At 46.9% G+C, this 17,936-nt stretch overlaps 1 protein-coding gene across 49 annotated transcripts in view; it reads right to left on the minus strand.

Annotated features, from left to right (window-relative positions):
- NCOR2 (nuclear receptor corepressor 2) overlaps positions 1-17,936 on the minus strand; it is a 354,299-nt gene that overhangs the window by 241,631 nt on the left and 94,732 nt on the right. For all 49 annotated transcript variants that reach the window (XM_083716710.1, XM_083716707.1, XM_083716703.1 and 46 more), the window contains exon 3: positions 9,023-9,150. In XM_083716710.1, coding sequence (XP_083572836.1) covers positions 9,023-9,150 — 128 coding nt within the window. The remainder of the gene's footprint in view (positions 1-9,022; positions 9,151-17,936) is intronic.

A 17,936-nucleotide genomic window follows, 5' to 3' on the forward strand; every position in this document is an offset into this window, starting at 1 on the left:
AAACTGCCTTGCCTTTACTACTATGGGTGGAGGCAAAAATGCACAGGGCAAATTTACATGTACAGCCATTTGTTACAGCTTCCATTTCTTTCCTCAAGACGGAAGTCTAATGATTAATCTTCCTCACTCCCCTCAGAAAAGCACTACACATAATGAACTCTCTATCCATATATTGAATTTTTCTGAAGTGACTATGCAGATACAACTGTACCCACCTACCCACCCTGGGTACTCAGGTAGAGTGAAAGATGGTGGAATGAGTGGGGCAAAGAAGGCATGAACTGGAATAACTGCAACATTCTGCTTTAGGGCAGAATTTCAGGGCCCCACTCAGGTGAATGATCAGGATGTGCCCCCTCCAAACAAATCAGGACTGGCTTACGTCACTTCCTTCAAAAGGTAGTAAAGGTAAAGGGACCCTGACCATTAGGTCCAGTCGTGGCCGACTCTGAGGTAGCGGTGCTCATCTCACTTTACTGGCTGAGGGAGCCAGCGTACAGCTTCCGGGTCATGTGGCCAGCAGGACTAAGCCGCTTCTGGCGAACCAGAGCAGCACACGGAAATGCCGTTTACCTTCCCGCCAGAGCAGTACCTATTTATCTACTTGCACTTTGACGTGCTTTCAAACTGCTAGGTGGGCAGGAGTAGGGACCGAGCAACGGGACTTCACCCCATCGCAGGGATTCGAACCGCCGACCTTCTAATCGGCAAGACCTAGGCTCTGTGGTTTAACCCACAGCGCCACCCAGATCCCTCAAAAGGTGGAAATGCCACCTAAATAAGACCATAAGACATGTGTGGGGACCCTCAGGCTCCCTGTAGCTGGTCCTTGGGACTCTCCCCAGGTGACACCTCTTCCCCAGATGCACACCCTCCCTGTTTGCTTTTGGGCTCCTGAGCTGTGATAATGCCTCTTGCTTAGAATTGCAGAGTTGGGAGGGACCACACAGGCCATCTACTTCAACCCCCTGTAATGCAGGAATATTTTGCCCAAGGTGGGGCTCGAACCCACAACCCTGAGATTAAAAGTATCATGCTCTACCAACTGAGCTGTCTCAAGCTCATCTCAGCGGAGGACAGAGAGAGGTGCATGAGCATATAAGGAAACTAGCCAAGTGTACAAATATAAAATTTACATATGTGGCCCCTGGCTCCACCTGCTGCTGGAAGGTTGTCCAAAAGGGCATGCAGCTGTCTGGCTGAAAAAACATTCCTGCAGGACCATGCAGTCCACAGTCCAAGACTGTTGTGCCACACCACTGAACAAGGCTAGGCTAGGGCTGAGGGTGGTTAAGCCTGAATCTAGGCCAGGGTGCGGGAGAGGGAGAGTGTGGGGTCCTCCAACTGAGGTCGGTTCCCAGAGTTAGAAGATGGAGCCTGAATTTCAGGGGGCTGGAGTAGATGACCCTCAAGGTCCCTTCCAACTCTAAAATTCTATGGTTCTATGAAATGCTGAAAGCAGAGAATACTGTTCTGTTGGCAACAAAAACATTCAGTGCCTGGGGAAGTAATGGTGGTGCTGAGAATGTGCTAAGCTGGTGTTGAGTGTTGAGTGAGGGGGGAGAGTGATCTATTCACCTAAGACAGTGGTTCTCAAACTTTGTTCTCTGGGCCACACGAAATATTTCATTGAAAAGGAATACATTGGAAAACCCAACTAGGGTTGTCCTCAGTATCACTTGATGCTCTTGCTCACATTTTGAAAATATATCTATCCATATTCTACAAATATTTTTTTAAAAAATATATTATACTACACTGAAATGTTCATGTGTTTCCTTGATTGTCCTTGAATCTTCCCACCACACTGGTCATCCTCTTCTGCCACACCAGTGTGTGCACTGCCACTGACTGAAGATATATCCCCCCACTAAAAAAAGGCAACGGGTGAGTCTTGTCCTTGCTTTTCTGGCAATTTGCCTGTTTTGAAATCTGCTGGCCGGGTAAGCGAGAAAGTATTTATATCAGATCTGGCCAATCAAGAGATTTTGTTCTGAGAGGAACAAGGAACATGGTCTTCTCAGTGGTGGCCACGTAACTGCAAATATTTATTTTGAGTGAGCCCAGGCAAGCCCCACCCCCCAAATATTTAAACAAGCCTCAAAGACCTATCATTTAGCCTTTGTGGGCAAATTTAGGAATTGGGCTGTAGGTGCTATCCTGATTATTAATGTTATGCTAGGTTACTGTTACTGTATTGTTAGTACCAAATGTGAATATTGCTTGAATGAACTCAATGTTTTGCTATTATGTTGTATTGTGCACTGGTGGATATAAAGTTCATAAACTGCACTGGGAGGCATGGTTTTGTTTCTTTGTGTTTTTAGCATGAAAAACAGTCTTTATAAAGTAAAACAAATGTTGCTTGCCTATTAAAAGGGTTCCATACCCCTTTGGGCCAGCAGTGGGTTGTGAGGCCTATGGAAAAATAGTCCTGGGTAGCTGCATGACTCTGGCCTGCAACCTGAACTTTCCGTGTTCAAGCTCCAAAGTCTCCGAGCCCACTTGCTTCCAATCTCCTTCGGTGGCCTTCAGCAAGCCTCCCTCTTTCTACCAGAGGCCCTTCATCTGCCATATGGGGGTAATAATACTGCAAACATACAGATAATGATACTTGCAGAAGGGCTGCCAGCTGAGATAAATATATGTGAAGTGTTTCCTGCTGGTTTTCTACATGGCAGTGAAAGAAAAGCATAAAAAGCCAGGGATGGCCCTCCAGATGCTGTTAAGACTCCGACCCCCATATAAACCCCAGCCTTCAAGGTCAATAGTCAGGGATCACAGGAGTTGGAATCCATCAACATTCAGAGGGCCACCAGATTTTCTACAGCACAGTGAACTACAAGAAAACTCCACCTGAAGCCAAATGAGCAGGCAGAGGCAGGCTGGAGGACTGCAGGTGTGGCTCAACGTGTACAACAGGTGTTTTTGAACGCCAACCCATCATCAGTCCTGCTGGCCAGCATGTCCCAATGCATCAGGGATGGTAGAAGCTACAGTCCAGCAAGTCCAGCTAGAGGGCCACAGGTTCTCCATCTAAAATGGAAAACATGCCAAAACCCACCTTCACATTTTGAGCTGGAGGACCAGCATCAATTTGTTTTGACTCAGCAAGGCACACCATGCTTTCTCCAGCCCACCTTCCGATGGTGATGTTCCCTGGGCACTCCCTCCCTTTCTTAAAAGGGGGCACTACTCTTTTGCAGCATAAGGCTTACACCTGAACACTGAAGACCATTCTGCTGTGATCTACTCCAACTTTTAAGGAAAAATATATGCAATTCTAGTCCTTTTGCTACATTTATATATTTACTTATATGCTTTCTTACCCACCCTCCACTGTGAGGTCCCAGAAGAGGCTGCTGCAATGCAATCATGCTTCCAATTGTAAAACCGTTTGTATACAATTGTAAAAATACAATGCAAAACCATTTCAAACAAAAGCAGCAAGGTACAAATTAAGCAAAAACAGAAATACCTTAACTGTCAAAGGCTGGGGTAAAGATCTGCATCTTCAGAATACAGCAAAAACTATGCCCCAAAGGTGCTTGATGCACCTTTCTGGGGAAAGAGCTCCACAACGTGGGGGTTGCCACAGAGAAAGCCCTGTCCCAGACAGCCATTCCTGACACTTCTGAAGGTGGCAGTATTACCAAGAAAAAACCCTCCACTGATCTTAGCACTCAAGAGGGTCTCTGTGGGGATGGAAGCAGCTTTTCAGACATTTGGGGCCTAGACACCAACGTGAGCACCTTGCATTGGGCCTGCAAATTTTGATGTTTTGAGGGCACACTTCAAATATTCCTGGGCAACACTACACCATTTCTGAGCAGTTCAGGGACAACCTAGGATGTTAGAAATATGCCTTGGGGCGGTGATCAGACAAAGAAAAGAAGCAAGATTGCCAGCACATTCCTCTGCAAGTATCTGTGGTACAAAGTGTACGAAAAGGAGATCTTAAAATAACTTTTCAAAGCTCATTTGTCCCAGCTGGCGGGGCCCACGACACACACGCTGCAGGGGAAACCTTCCAGAAAATGGCCCACAAACAATAGAAGAGGTGTGGCAAGGCATAGCTTAGTGGTAAAGCACTGTCTAGGTGTTGCCTCACAACTCCAGATAAAAGCGCCTCAGGGACAACTTGCTCCACAAGCAAAATATGGCACAGATCTTCAAGGACTGTACCAATTTAACTGCAGGTGAGAGACTGTGTGCTTGAATACTACTACCAGATTTGGAAGGCATTGGTGCTAGATGCAGGCAGTCTGGCCCCTGGTTAACAGCTTTAGGGACACACAGAAGGCATGGAGGCAGAATCACTTTTGAGCCTGAGGGTCTGAATAATAAAATCCCTTCAGAGCAGGATTGGAGCAAAAGTGGAAGCAGCCAACACCCACCCGCTCCCCTAAAAAAAACAGTGATGTGCTTGCAAGATGTGATCCTTAGAAACTAGAGTCACAGAAAGCTGCCTTACTATGGCAAAAAGGCTGGTATTGAGGGACAGTAAAGAGAAATCTATGGCCCCCTTTAGTCAATGGATTGAACATATGACGGCACTCGCAATGTATGAACAACTTGCTTACAGATGTAGCCTTTCTATGGAAAAATATAACAATATTTGGAAAACTTTTATAAAAAATATAGTAGGTTATAAATAACCATGTATGTATTTGGATGATAACATTATATACCTGTCAGATGCTGCTGGTGGTTGCTCGCAAGTAACCAGGCAGGACTCCAAACCTGTCTTTTACAGGTTTTTATTGTGAAAACTATTTACAGTGCAGATCTCCAAAGTTCATGTCCGCTTTAGCCACTTACAGAATCCGGGAGTGGCCCCTTCCAGCTTCTCCCCCAGCGTAAGAACTTTGACACCCCAAGCCTCCGCCTCCCCTCCTTGTGTTTTACCCCTCTGCGCAAGGTGGGTGACGGAAGTGGCATGTGTCCCTCCTGGCCAGCCTTGCCAGGTGAGGCACTGGGGCTCTCCGCAGCATCCTCAAGCCCTTTCCCCTCTTCTCCACTGGAGGGGTGGCTTTCCCCACCACTGGAAGAGGAACTGTTTCTCAGGACAAAAAAAAATTCCTTCCAGTAGCACCTTAAAGACCAACTAAGTTAGTTCTTGGTATGAGCTTTCGTGTGCATGCACACCTCTTCAGATACACTGTGTATCTGAAGAAGTGTGCATGCACACGAAAGCTCATACCAAGAACTAACTTAGTTGGTCTTTAAGGTGCTACTGGAAGGAATTTTTTTTGCTTTGACTATGGCAGACCAACACGGCTACCTATCTGTAACTGTTTCTCAGGAGTTATGGAAGCTTTCTGTATCCCAACGGCCCCCCTGCCTCCCCCCCCCATTCCGATGGCAGTCCCCTGACAATACCTGTATACTAAACAAACATATATGGAATTCAAGTTGTTTGCATGTATAGTATATAATATAATGTACCTTTAATTTCATTTTCTTCTGTATTTACTTTTTATTTCTACTAAATTTTGTTTAATTAAAATATTCTCAATTAAGAAATTAAAGAAAAAAATAGAAAGCTGACGTATACCAGACTGTTATTCCATCTAGTTCTGTATTGTCAACATAGGCTGACAATAATTCTCTAAGGTTTCCAGAAGGGAATCTTTTCTAAATCCACCTGGAGATGTTGAAGGCTGACCTGGGATCTGTATCTCCTCTACCACTGAGCAACTGTCCTTCCTCCTAGAAGGAGCCTGATCTGAAGGCCAAAGAACATGCAAGCAGATGTGGAACCTGACTAACAGGGAGGGAGCAGGCAGGCAGCAAGACACAGGTTCTGGAATATAAAAATAACTCAAAACAAGCCCCAAAGCTGGCCGTTACATGGGCAATGACTTGGCTCTGACCTCAGGAAGAAGCAGCCGAATATCCGCTAGGCATGCACGTGACGTCATGTTGGGCCTGTGGGGACAACAATCTTCCACTACTCTGCAGCCTGAAGTGGCCCATCAGCAGACAGACTGGGAGAGCCTCTCTGATTTGAGTCTCCATCGACCACGGGGCAGGGAGCCCAAGGGCAGAGTTTTCTTCAAAGCAACCTGCCGATGGTGGGCAAGGCCAGAGGCAGAGGTCGGCTGAGCAAATCATGCGACTTTTAACTTGGGACATTGGGCTCGTTTCGGCTCATGGCCATCTCTATCATCCATCCAGGCAATGAAGGGTCAAAGCAGGGCCAGTGAGGGTTCTGGCTCAGCAGTCCTAAGGAGGGCTGAAGAAAAAGGCTTGGAGAGGCTGGAGGGTTCGCCATACCTGCCTATTGCCAAACAGAACTTGGATAATTGATTTCACCCCCTTTTTTGCCTTCACAAAGCCTTTGGAACATGCAAAGAGTGGTAGAGGGCATTGTGAGCTTTGGAACCTCAAGGTATCATAACTGTGAAACACATTGTTATGTAGATCGCTGTGAAAGCTTCACTTACTGCAGAGCATGACAAACTTGCCGGGAGTGATTTTGTACTGTTCAGGAGAAATGTTGGGAGAGGTCTTGGAGCACAAATAGTGGCCTTTGCTGTCAAAAGACACAGACACTGCAGCCCAAGGTGAGGGGAAGGAGTGAGGAAAGTTCCACACCAGGAACAAGGGGGAAAGAAAGACTGACATCCAGATTTGCTGCCTTGAGGATCTTGCCGCCTCAGGCGGTTGCCTCACCTTGCCTCATGGGTAGGCCGGCTCTGCTGAAGCCTGGGCCAGGGAACCTTTCTCAGCCCAGGAGCCACATTCTCTTCTGGAAAAACTTCCAGGGGCAACATGCCACTGGAGGAGGAGCAACAAGAAACCTTCGTGCAGGAGGCTGGCTGCTACACACAAACACTCTCTATAGCCTCCATTCCAGCCAAGCCAAGCACTCATGGAGGATGCGAAGAAAGCCCTGGAAAGAGGGAGTGTGGCTTTGAGGAGGGGGGGGAGCCTTGAGAGCCAGATAAAGATTCTTGAAGGCTAACTTTTGGCCCCCAGGCCTGAGGTTGCTCACCCCTGCACGGCCCCAGCCGCTGTTCACGTGGCACATGGGGTTCATTTCTGGAGCTGCTGAGCAGCCCACCAGCTATTGATCAAAAAGCTCCTCTCCTTCCCTCCCTCAGTTGCTCTCTTGCCTTTCCAGAAGCAGAAGCATTTCAGCCAAAAAGAGAAGCTGAAGGAATGAGAAGCAAATGCCGCTGTTGTGCTGGTGATGAGGAGAAGACCAAGGACTCTGAGTAAGCTGCTTTGAAAAACAGGAGTGTCTTACGAGAACTGACAGGCAGGCGAGGAAGCAGGGTGGGAATGAAAATAAAATAAAACCAGGACTCCAGCAGATTTCCGGTTAACAGCCATTTCTGGAGGGAGGTCATTGTGGTGGCACCTTCCACAGTACTCTGGTCAAGCACTCAACTAAGATGCCACACAAAGGGAAGGAAAAATTAACACTCAGGGCGTCAGACAGCAGATGGGCAGTGAGTCGGTAATAATCCCCCCGCCCCCGTCCATTCCTCTCCGAATGTTCTCCCACCTCAACCTACTGCTCCCATCAAACATTGTAGGACTGCAACGCCCATCAGCGCCAGCCAGCATGGGCAACGGTCACAGCTGATGGGAGTTGTATTCACCAAAAAACATCTGGGGGGCAGCAGGCTGGGCAAGCTTGTTCTACTTCAGGGGTGAGGAACCTTTTTCAGCTGGAGGGCCACATTCCTTTCTCAGCAGCCTTCTGGGGGCCACATGACAGTGGTGCCCGGGCCAAAGACAAGCCCAGGAGCGGATATATTTTACCTCTCTGCAGCAGGCGTGTTCCTACTGGCACCCCTCTCTATCCTCCACCCAGGCACGCAAGTGGCGTTAGCCAGGTGAAACACACACAAGGAGGGTTCAAATGCATGGCTGAAGTCTGACAGAGGGTCCAGGGGGGTCATATTCAGACCCTAGGCCTGAGGTCTCCCACCCCTCTTCTACCTAACACCAAGGGGTAGCCTGACACAGATAGCCCTGGTCCATGCCAGGCTTGGCCTCCTGCCCTCAACCGTTTTTCCTCCTCCCCTCAGAGACACAGCAGCAGTCTGTGCTTGCTGTTTGCTTGAATCCTCTCCTCCAAATTCACAGGCCTCCCTTGTGCCTGCCGCTCCTCCCCACCCCCTGCCAGCCCACAAGAGCCAGCTGCCTCAGCTGGAAGCCAAGCAATCGGAACCTGGGAACCCAGCCAAAGCTCTTACAGATGCGTCTAGCTTGAATCTCGGGGGGGGGGGGCCTCAGCTGCATGGACGGCTGCTCCTCCCCACTCCTCTGGCGAAGGAAGGGCGAGGGGGAAATGAGGGAACCGCTTCTGGTGCCAGAGAAAGCCCAAGGAATTTGCTGTGGCTAGCCCTCACCAGCACTGCAGCCTCCAGCCACCAATAAATCCAAGAAACACAAAGGGGGGGGGGAAGCGTGGGGGTGTGGGAAAGGGCCTCAAGAGGTCACCTAAGTCCACAACTGCTGCACCAAAGAAGGATTAATTAGGCTTGAGCCGCTCTTGGCATATGTTTATGCAGGTCTATATTTAAAAACTTCCACTGATGGAGAAAGGAAGGAACTCCACAGCTTCTCTTTGGCAACCACTTCCAAGAAATGCTGTGGATATTTTTCTGGCTATCATAGACCACAAAGCTGGGAAAGGCCACAATCAAATGATCTCACCAGGTAGATCCCATACTTGAAAGCATCCCTTGCCAACGCTCATACAATTCTCCAGAAACCTCCAAAAGGAGGAAATGCTGGTTTCTGAGCTGGTTCCCATGTTCTGTGTATCCTTCAAGGTACTGGATGAACAGATCAGTTTATTTTTCTGTCCATTTTGGGTTTGTTCATTTTGGGGTCCATTTCGTGCCACTTCTGCATTAACCCTTGGATGGTGGTGGTTGTTTAAACACAAAAATTTGTATTTCAAGATTTTTGCAACCTTTCCCTACAGACCCATTTATATTGGTGCACAAAGCACTCTGCATAGCACTACACATGCAACCGCTCCTTGCATTCCCCTTACCTTTCATTCCCTGGCTGGAACTCCGAGAGTAAGGACGGCCTCCTCCGCTGCGGCTGCAAGATAGACCCAGGGGGAAGGTGAGAAGTGTAGTCCCTGGAATGGTGCTGATACTCCAAGAGTCCCACATCCTGAGCAAAAAGGGAGGGGGGAGAAAAGAGACAGGATTTGCAGAGGCTTTCACATAGGTCCCAGCTGCCCACAATAGGACTGTGTGCCCTCCACACTAAAAGAACACCCTCAAAAGATTCTGTAGCAAGGGAATATGCATTTTGTGACCCGCATACGCAATGCAAGCTTACATCTAACAATTTCTATAATTTCTATGATTTATTCTGTTTGGGGTATTTTGCATCATTGTTTCTCCAGGCGTGTGGGAGGGCAGGGGTGAGCAAGAAGCTTTGAAGCAAACCAAAGCCCCTCTGGAAACCACAAAAAAATCTATTTTTATTATGCCACCACTCATTTTTGACAGGTATCACACATGAACTTTTCAAACTTACCTCTGCAGCCTCTAAAAACCAGAAACATGTTTGCTTTCACCCTTCTTTAACCAATAAAAGGAAGATTGGTGGGGCGAGATAATCTTATGATATAAGGGGGAAAACTGCTCCTGTTCCCTTATCGGGTACCCAAGAGCCCATATAGAGTCCTTTTGTAGGTTCTCTATAGGTAGGAGAAAATAACAGAAACCAACTAGAGAATATTGAGAAGCAAAGCAGATAGTAAGTCTGATCTTTATTAACTGTTGCAACAGGGTGCTCCCCTCACACGCAGAAAAGGAGGATGACCCTAAACAAAGGTGTGCCCGCCCTTATAAAGACATTTTTAATTGCCCGCCCTGGAGTCCAAGACCACCCCCAGAAACATCATACCTACATCACAAAAGAGGCAGTGTACAACAGAAATCTGAATGCGTTGTTTATCTTATGTGTGGCAAGTTACCTGATTGCATTATCTGGGTTTTGGCTACTCTTTTGTTATTATAACTACTTAATTCCTGAATCTAGGTCACACCCTATTCATATCTTGAATGTGCCCTTAAGACAGGATTTGTGAGGAAAGAGACAATGGGGAGGTTTCCCACTTTGACCTTGCAGAGAAATATTTGAGGTCAATTTGTTCAGGACCTTTTCTATGGGGTTTCAGACATGTGGTTTATATATAGTTATAGACCTTAAAATTCTTATAACAATAACAACAATGAAAGCTGACATTCCCAGAAAGTTTAGTTCTGAATCAGAGACCAACAGACCATGCAGAGCCCTGACCATAGCAGTCCATTTCTTCAGATGTTAAAGGTAAAGGTAAAGGTACCCCTGCCCGTACGGGCCAGTCTTGACAGACTCTGGGGTTGTGCGCCCATCTCACTTAAGAGGCCAGGGGCCAGCGCTGTCCGAAGACACTTCCGGGTCACGTGGCCAGCGTGACATCGCTGCTCTGGCGAGCCAGAGCCGCACACGGAAACGCCGTTTACCTTCCCGCTGGTAAGCGGTCCCTATTTATCTACTTGCACCCGGAGGTGCTTTCGAACTGCTAGGTTGGCAGGCGCTGGGACCGAGCAGCGAGAGCGCACCCCGCCGCAGGGATTCGAACCGCCGACCTTTCAATTGGCAAGTCCTAGGTGCTGAGGCTTTAACCCACAGCGCCACCTGCGTCCCTCTTCAGATGTTAGGAATGTGTTAAACAGCCTCACACAAAGCTGACTGTCCAGCTCAGCACTGTCCACCATGACTGGAAGCGGCACTCCACCATTTCACAAAAGGGTCTCTCTCATCCCTGCCTGGTGGGGTGGGGTGTTGAACCTGGCACCATCTGCAAGCAAAGCAGACGCCCTACCACTGAGCTCTGGCCTTGGCTTCCTGCGGAGGATTACCACGGAGGAGAACCTTGTCAGAAAGCCTGGAGGGCTGCTGCCAGTCAGTGCAGACAATATTGAGCTAGATGGACCATTGTAAAAGAAGAAGCAAAGTCTCAAAATGGTATTAAAAACAAGTCTTAATAGTCTGAGATACAGTGTCTTGATAGCAGAACCTGTGTCTTGTGCCCCTGAGAAAGGTTGTCAACAATCAAAATGGCCAGACATTTTATTATTCTGTTATTTGATCAAGACCTACACTTCAGTACCACCTTCCTTTAGCTTTTCGGTACCATTCTGCACCCATGCACACACTTCCCCGCCCCGCTGCCAGACTATCACTATTCTGCCCTTCCTTCAAGAAACTCAAGATGGCTCTCCCTTCCCCATTTCACCTGTTGTAAACAAAATCTGCCCTTTCCCCTTATGGGGTATCCAAGAGCCCATATAGAGTCCTTAAGTGGTAGGAGAAAATAACAGAGGCCAACCAGAGAATACTGAGAAGCAAAGCAGCTAGTAAGCCTGATCTTTATTCAACTGTTGCAACAGGGTCCTCACTCCCCACACGCAGGATGGAGGAGGAACTCAGAATAAAGGTGTATGTAAACTTTTCAAACTGCCCACCCTCAAATTCCAGACCACCCCCAGAAACATCATACATGCATCACAGAAGGGGTGTAGCCCCGGACCCCCCCCCCCATACATCATAAATACATCACAGAAAGAGGTGGTTTGCAGCAAAAACCTGTCAATGGTCACTGATTGGATCACCCGGCCAGGCTGGCCATTCTTTTGAAATGATAAACTCTTAATTCCTGAGCCAGGTCACAGGCTCACCCTATTCACACCTTCAATGTGCCCTTAAGGCAGGATTTGTGAGCACAGAGACAATGGGGAGGTTTTTTCATTTCCTCCCTCCTTGCATTTGGTCAGTTTGGGAGAGTCAAAACGGTTTCAGTACTATCTTCCTGTACTGTTTCAGACATGTGGTTTATGTATTTATGTACGTGTTTGCCTTGTACATTTAATTTATATATTTGAGACCTTAAATTTTTATAATACACCCTCACAACAACCCTGTGAGGTAGGCCAAGCCAAGAGATTGGGACCAATCCAAGGGCACTCAAGTGAGCTTCATAGTTGAGTGGGGATTTGAACCCTGGTTTCCCAGATTCCAGTCCAGGGCCAACAACCGGATCTGCTTCACAACTCGAAAGGGTTCCATGGGCGATGCATCAAAGAGTTTCCTGAAGAAAGATCACTTGAAAAAGCTCTGACCTGAGCCATTTTGCCATTATCTCAAGGATGTCTCTTCAAACACTCTCAGAAGGGGAATATTTGTTTCAGAGAGGGCAGGATGGTGGTGCTATTTTATTAAAAGGCACATCCATCTCATTCCTAGACCCCTCCAAAAAGGAGAGGGCTCCTGCAGTTTAATTAACTGAAAAGCTCTCTGCCACACCTATTAAACACCTTGATACCTCAGCTGTTCCTTATTAGCCCACAGGAAAGGGAGGGGAGATGCTGTGCAAAGAACAAAGAGCAAATTATTTAGAACCTAGGCCAAAGCCACATGATACCAAGAGCAGTTTCATTAAAAAATGGAAGACCTGGCAGCCATAACGGAGTCACCGTGCAAAAATCCACGAGGAAGGTAAGTCAGTATTTTAGCAGGGCCAAAGGGGGATTTCAAAATCTCTCTTAAAAATCCCTTAAAAGAACCTGAAAAGGGGGGGGGGGGGAATCCTGATGTTGGGGATTTGGGGGTAGCTCTTCTTAAAAATCTTTTTACACCCACCCTCCCACCCCCTCCTCACACATACAGCCAAGCGTATTGTGGAACCAAGATTCATCATACACAAACCTGTTTATAGGTCTGAAAGGTAAAGGACCCCGGGACTACCCTCTACCACATCCTTTTAAATTAGCCTTTGCCAACTTAGTGCCCTCCAGAACTTGACTGGACTCTGTCCCAGTCCTACCTGGAGATGCTGGGGACTGAACACTGGACTTCCTGCATGCAAAGCAGATGATCTACCACCAAGAATTCCACCCCAGAACTGTGGACTTAGAAAACTTTTATTTCAGTGGAACTACTCTTATTTATTACTTAAAGGGAAAGGGACACCTGACCATTAGGTCCAGTCGTGACCGACTCTGGGGTTGCGCACTCATCTCGCTCTATAGGCCAAGGGAGCCAGCGTTTGTCCACAGACAGCTTCCGGGTCATGTGGCTAGCATGACTTAGCCGCTTCTGATGAACCAAAGCAGTGCACAGAAACGCCGTTTACCTTCCCGCCGGAGCGGTACCTATTTATCTACTTGCACTTTGACGTGCTTTCGAACTGCTAGGTTGGCAGGAGCAGGGACTGAGCAACGGGAGCTCACCCCGTTGCGGGGATTCGAACCGCCAACCTTCTGATCGGCAAGTCCTAGGCTCTGTGGTTTAACCCACAGTGCCATCCGTGTCCCTGATTATTACTTAGCTGAATGCAAGCCAAGGTTTCAGAGCAGGGTTCATACAATTCTGGTGTTTACAGAACCAGAATTAGGCAGATGGTTAGATGGCCATCTGTCATGGATGCTTTAGTTGAGATTCCTGCATTGCTGGGGGGTTGGACTGGGAGACCCTTGGGTCCCTTCCAACTCTGATTCTTTCTTTTGCAAGCCCCCCCCCCCCCAAAAAGGTGCTGTCAAAAAGAAATAAAAATATAAAGTATGAGGCAATAACAATGGTACAGATGAAGCCCTCTGGGGTGTGCATTAAACATTTCACATTTTGTAAGAAGTGAAAACGGAACATCTATCAAGCAGATGGAAAGAGCAGACAAAAGACAAGCGTTATTAGCCACAAACCACAGCCTGGGTCTAGGTTATCAGATGCATAATCTTTTTGCATGGACAGCAAAAGTCTTCCTTTTCTTGGTCACACTGAGCTCCTGCTCTGAACATGAGCTGTGCGCACTTGCACACCAGACATTCAGAACTGCTCCACTTCATAGCAGCCTGCACCCAAAAGGCACCGAACAGAAACCATTCCGTAGTTTTCTAAGTTCACAGTCCTGGGGTGGAATTCTATGCTGCGCCATTACCAATGTTCCAGCTGCTCAAACGTTTCAGCTTAACCCCCTCTCCTCTCCCTGCATGCTGTTCTCTCAACTCCCTAAGGCCAATTTCAGGAGGGGGCTGGTCAGTAACTTAGGCCACCTCCTGTACTTTGCAGGAGGAATTCCATTGCCCTAGCATGATAAACCCACTTTATAAAAAAAATGGTTAGAAAAGTGACAGGAAAATGCACTGCAAGTTGTGGGGTGAACAGACAGTTAGCAGAAAATATGTGCAAGCACTTTGCAAGTGAATCAGGATGATTGCTCACAGTAGTATAAACCTCTCCGCAAAAAAAATCCAAATAAAAACTCAATAAAGACTGGACACAGTCTAATCTCCAAGTAAACTTTCTGCAAGCAAATCATGTCATCTGGACGGGTACTTAATACACACAAGCACCATGTTTTGAATTAAGGCAAGAACAAAGACCCTTTGGCCCTACAGACACAAACTGCAACTGATGTGGTTGCTGCTTAGAATAGCCTCCCTCAACTTTGACCCCTCTGTTTAGACTAGGAAGACCATCTGCCTCAGCCAGCATGGCCAACGTGTCCAGGACGATGGCCGTCCAGCAACATCTTGAGGGCCCAACACCAGGGGAGAGCCCTGTTCTCAGACACGCTGAATGATCTTGTGGGAACCTTTCGAAATGCACTCTGCTTCTCTGCCCACATCTAAACAAATCATGCCACCCGAAAACAATTCTTCAGGTTGCTTATACAAGACCCCACGCTTCCCTTGCCACACCTCTTCATGGGAACTTAGGAGGCTGCCTTATCCTGACTCCATGGAGCTCAGGGTATCAAGCAGTGGTCTCTCCCAATCCTATCCAAAGCAGTGGCTCTGCGGCAGAGCTACAGCATTTCCAAGCGCAATGAGCAAGTGCAGCTGGGAGAAGCCACCATCTTTCATCCACTTTTGGCATTTGGAGCAGGGAAGCATTCTATGAATGGGAGGCTGGGATTAAAGTAATTAATTTTCCTGGCATCCCAAGAAGGAGAAATCTTTAAAATACTTTTCTTTTGTCTCCCCGCCCTTCTTGATTTCTTTCCACCAAGTAACTGTAAAATATATATTATTACTTGACAGCCCCAAAAGCTCAGCTTTGATATTTCCTGACATTTCTGTCTTCATGGGAGGCTCCCAGCTGGAACCGAACCACCAGTGTGCCGGCCTGGCTTGCCTTTTCCTTGTTGCTTATCCTAAAACCACCACAATAAAATCTTGTTTGTAACAGAGCAGAGGGCCACGCTGAGTCCAGCCAAAAGGAGGAGAAAGATGACATGGTGATATTTGTAGAAGAACGAAATGAGTCAATAATGAAAGTAGTACAAAAGATAAACAAATCTGGCAAGGTAGCAGGCCTTAAGATTAATAAAGATAAAACCAAACTCTTGGTTAAAAATATGAATGATGAGAGAAAAAATAAATTACAAGATGTGTCTGGATTAAAGACTGAAAGGAAGGCTAAGCATTTAAGTGTAAATCATATAGATCTGTATAAAGATAATTATTTAAAATTATTTATTTATATATAAATAAAAATTAAGCAGTTTGTATTTTTTCTAAATAAATAAATAAAACACATGCTGCCAGGAGAGGAATTGTAAACAGTAAGGTCAGAAGAAAAAGGGACAGAGAAAAGCACAAATGGTGATAATTACATTTTTAACAGCGACCATTCATGAATACACCATGCTAATAACACAACCAGTACTGGTAAGCTATTAGCATATGTAATGTGATGAAAATCCCTTGTGCTGATTCAATCCGCAAGGGATAGCCCTTGAACCTCTTGATTAATTATCATTCAGCAGTTTTCAAGTCACTCATTGAGGCTCTTTTCTGCTACTTTGGCCACTGTAAGGTCAGTTGCTGAGGGCCTGAGAAGCTGAAATGTTCCCCCACTTGTTTTTCAATATTGCCATTTCTGATACCAATTTTGCATCCAATTATTGTCTTGCGCCGAGACTGGACTGTTTCTCCTATGTAGAATACAGAAGGTCGCTGTCAGCACTTTCAGAAAATGAGCAGGTAAATGAACCTCTGATGATGTAGATGACATTGTTAGGTCCCATAAAAGCGTTGCCATGACATGGGGAACAAAGTTGGCATCTGGATCTGCTAATGTGACCTGCTAGTTAAATAGCTGTTTTCGGTTGGGGGTGGGGAGGAGGACTGTGTCAAAGCAAACCCTGTAAAAGAGAAGCATGCTTGTCTAGGATGGGCTGTAGGTAACTGAGGATACCTTTCCGGGGCTTGAGTGTCTGTGGTTGTACAATCACTTTGAATCATTTCTGTGAGTAAAATGACCAAGAAATATTAATAATAAAAATGGCAAGAACTGGGAGCTGTAAGTGACAACAGTTTTTATTCACGTTAATAAATTAATAAATGAATAAAGGGCAAAACTACCATATTGACTGAAACACCCTGTCAAAAAACTGGGGTCGTCCAATACACGGGTAGTGGCATGGGGGGGGGGGGAGCAGCACGCCTGCCAGCCTGCTGGTTGGTGGGAGCGCAACTTCCCCTGATGCCGCTGCCCATGGGAAACGATCTAGGGAGTGTTTCCCGCCCACAGCTGCATTGGGGGGAGAAGCTCAACAACTTTGGGCCATCTCCCCTCATTTTTAAAAATCTGAGTCCCATAAATAGGGGGGGGGCGGTTCCTTATACATGGGTACGCCTCATAGATGGAAAAGTATGGTATTTCCACAAATTTAGCACAGGTCTCTTAGTGATACGGGTGCCAACCAATAAGTAGCACCCACACCAAACCTCCACAGCAAACATGCATAACTCAACTTTTCCCTGACTTTGTGGCTAACATTAAAATCTCAACTGACTCACTTCCCTCTCCCAACCATTTCTGCTTACCCCTACTCATTGAAAATCTGTGCACACACCCTAAAAATAAAGGGGGGAAAGTAATAACCTTCAAGCACTATTTTCTTCAGGGAGAGATAGGTCTACTGTTGCAGGAAGCCACATGGAGCCCTGCCTGGGTGTCCTGCATGGACAGCAAAAGCAGGAGACTGAGCAAGATCAAGACTCATAGTTTTTTGGTTTAAAAAAAATCAACAAAGGTAAAGCAGCACTAAAAAGAAGAAGAAATTAAGGAAAGTCCCAACTCTCTGAGTTCTGGCAAGAAGACCAACTTCCCAAAAAGCAACTGCCATCTTTAAAATAAAACCACAGCAACTGCAACAACATAGATGTAAACTTGTCTGCCAGAACTTCCTTTTGTGCCCCCCACAGTTATTAGTTGCAGCCTTACACTTGTTTCCTGCCTTCATTTCAAGGAGTTCGGGGGCAGCCTAGGAGTCTCGCATCCACACCTCAGGCAGACCTCCTGCCTGCTTCACTTCAATGATGTTAAATGGACTATTCAGACCAGCCAACCTGTTGCCCTCCACCTTTCAGGCTACAACGCCCATCTTTCCTAAATACTGGTAAAGCTGGCTGAGACAAAAGAGTTGTAGCCCAAAATATATGGAACAAAACAGGCTGGAAAAGGCTGGTCCGGGTCACAGCACACAGGCAGGTCCCCATTGTGAACCCTTAAGCTTCAGGCTTGTTCTGTGCAACAGCAGCCAGTCCTTTGTGGGAGTCAAACTGGGTCCTTCTGCCTCATCAGAACAGACAGAGAGGCTGCTGGATCAGGCCAATGGCCCATCTAGTCCAGCTTTCTGTTCTGACAGAGGCCAACCAGATGCCTTGGTGGGAAGCCTACAAAGAGGACCTGAGCACAACAGCACCTTCCCCACAGGTGATTCCCAGCATCTGTAATCCAGAGGCATATTGCCATTGACAGCGAAGGAAGAACAGTGTGGCTCATAACCATCAACAACATGATCCTCCAAGAATTTGTCTAATCCTCTTTGAAAGCCATCCAGGTTGGCAGCCATTTTGTGGGAACAACTCCCCTAGTTTAACTATGAGTTGTGT

This window comes from Podarcis gaigeae, assembly GCF_964106915.1.
Source record: "Podarcis gaigeae genome assembly, chromosome: 16".
NCBI classification, from domain to species: Eukaryota; Metazoa; Chordata; class Lepidosauria; order Squamata; family Lacertidae; genus Podarcis; species Podarcis gaigeae.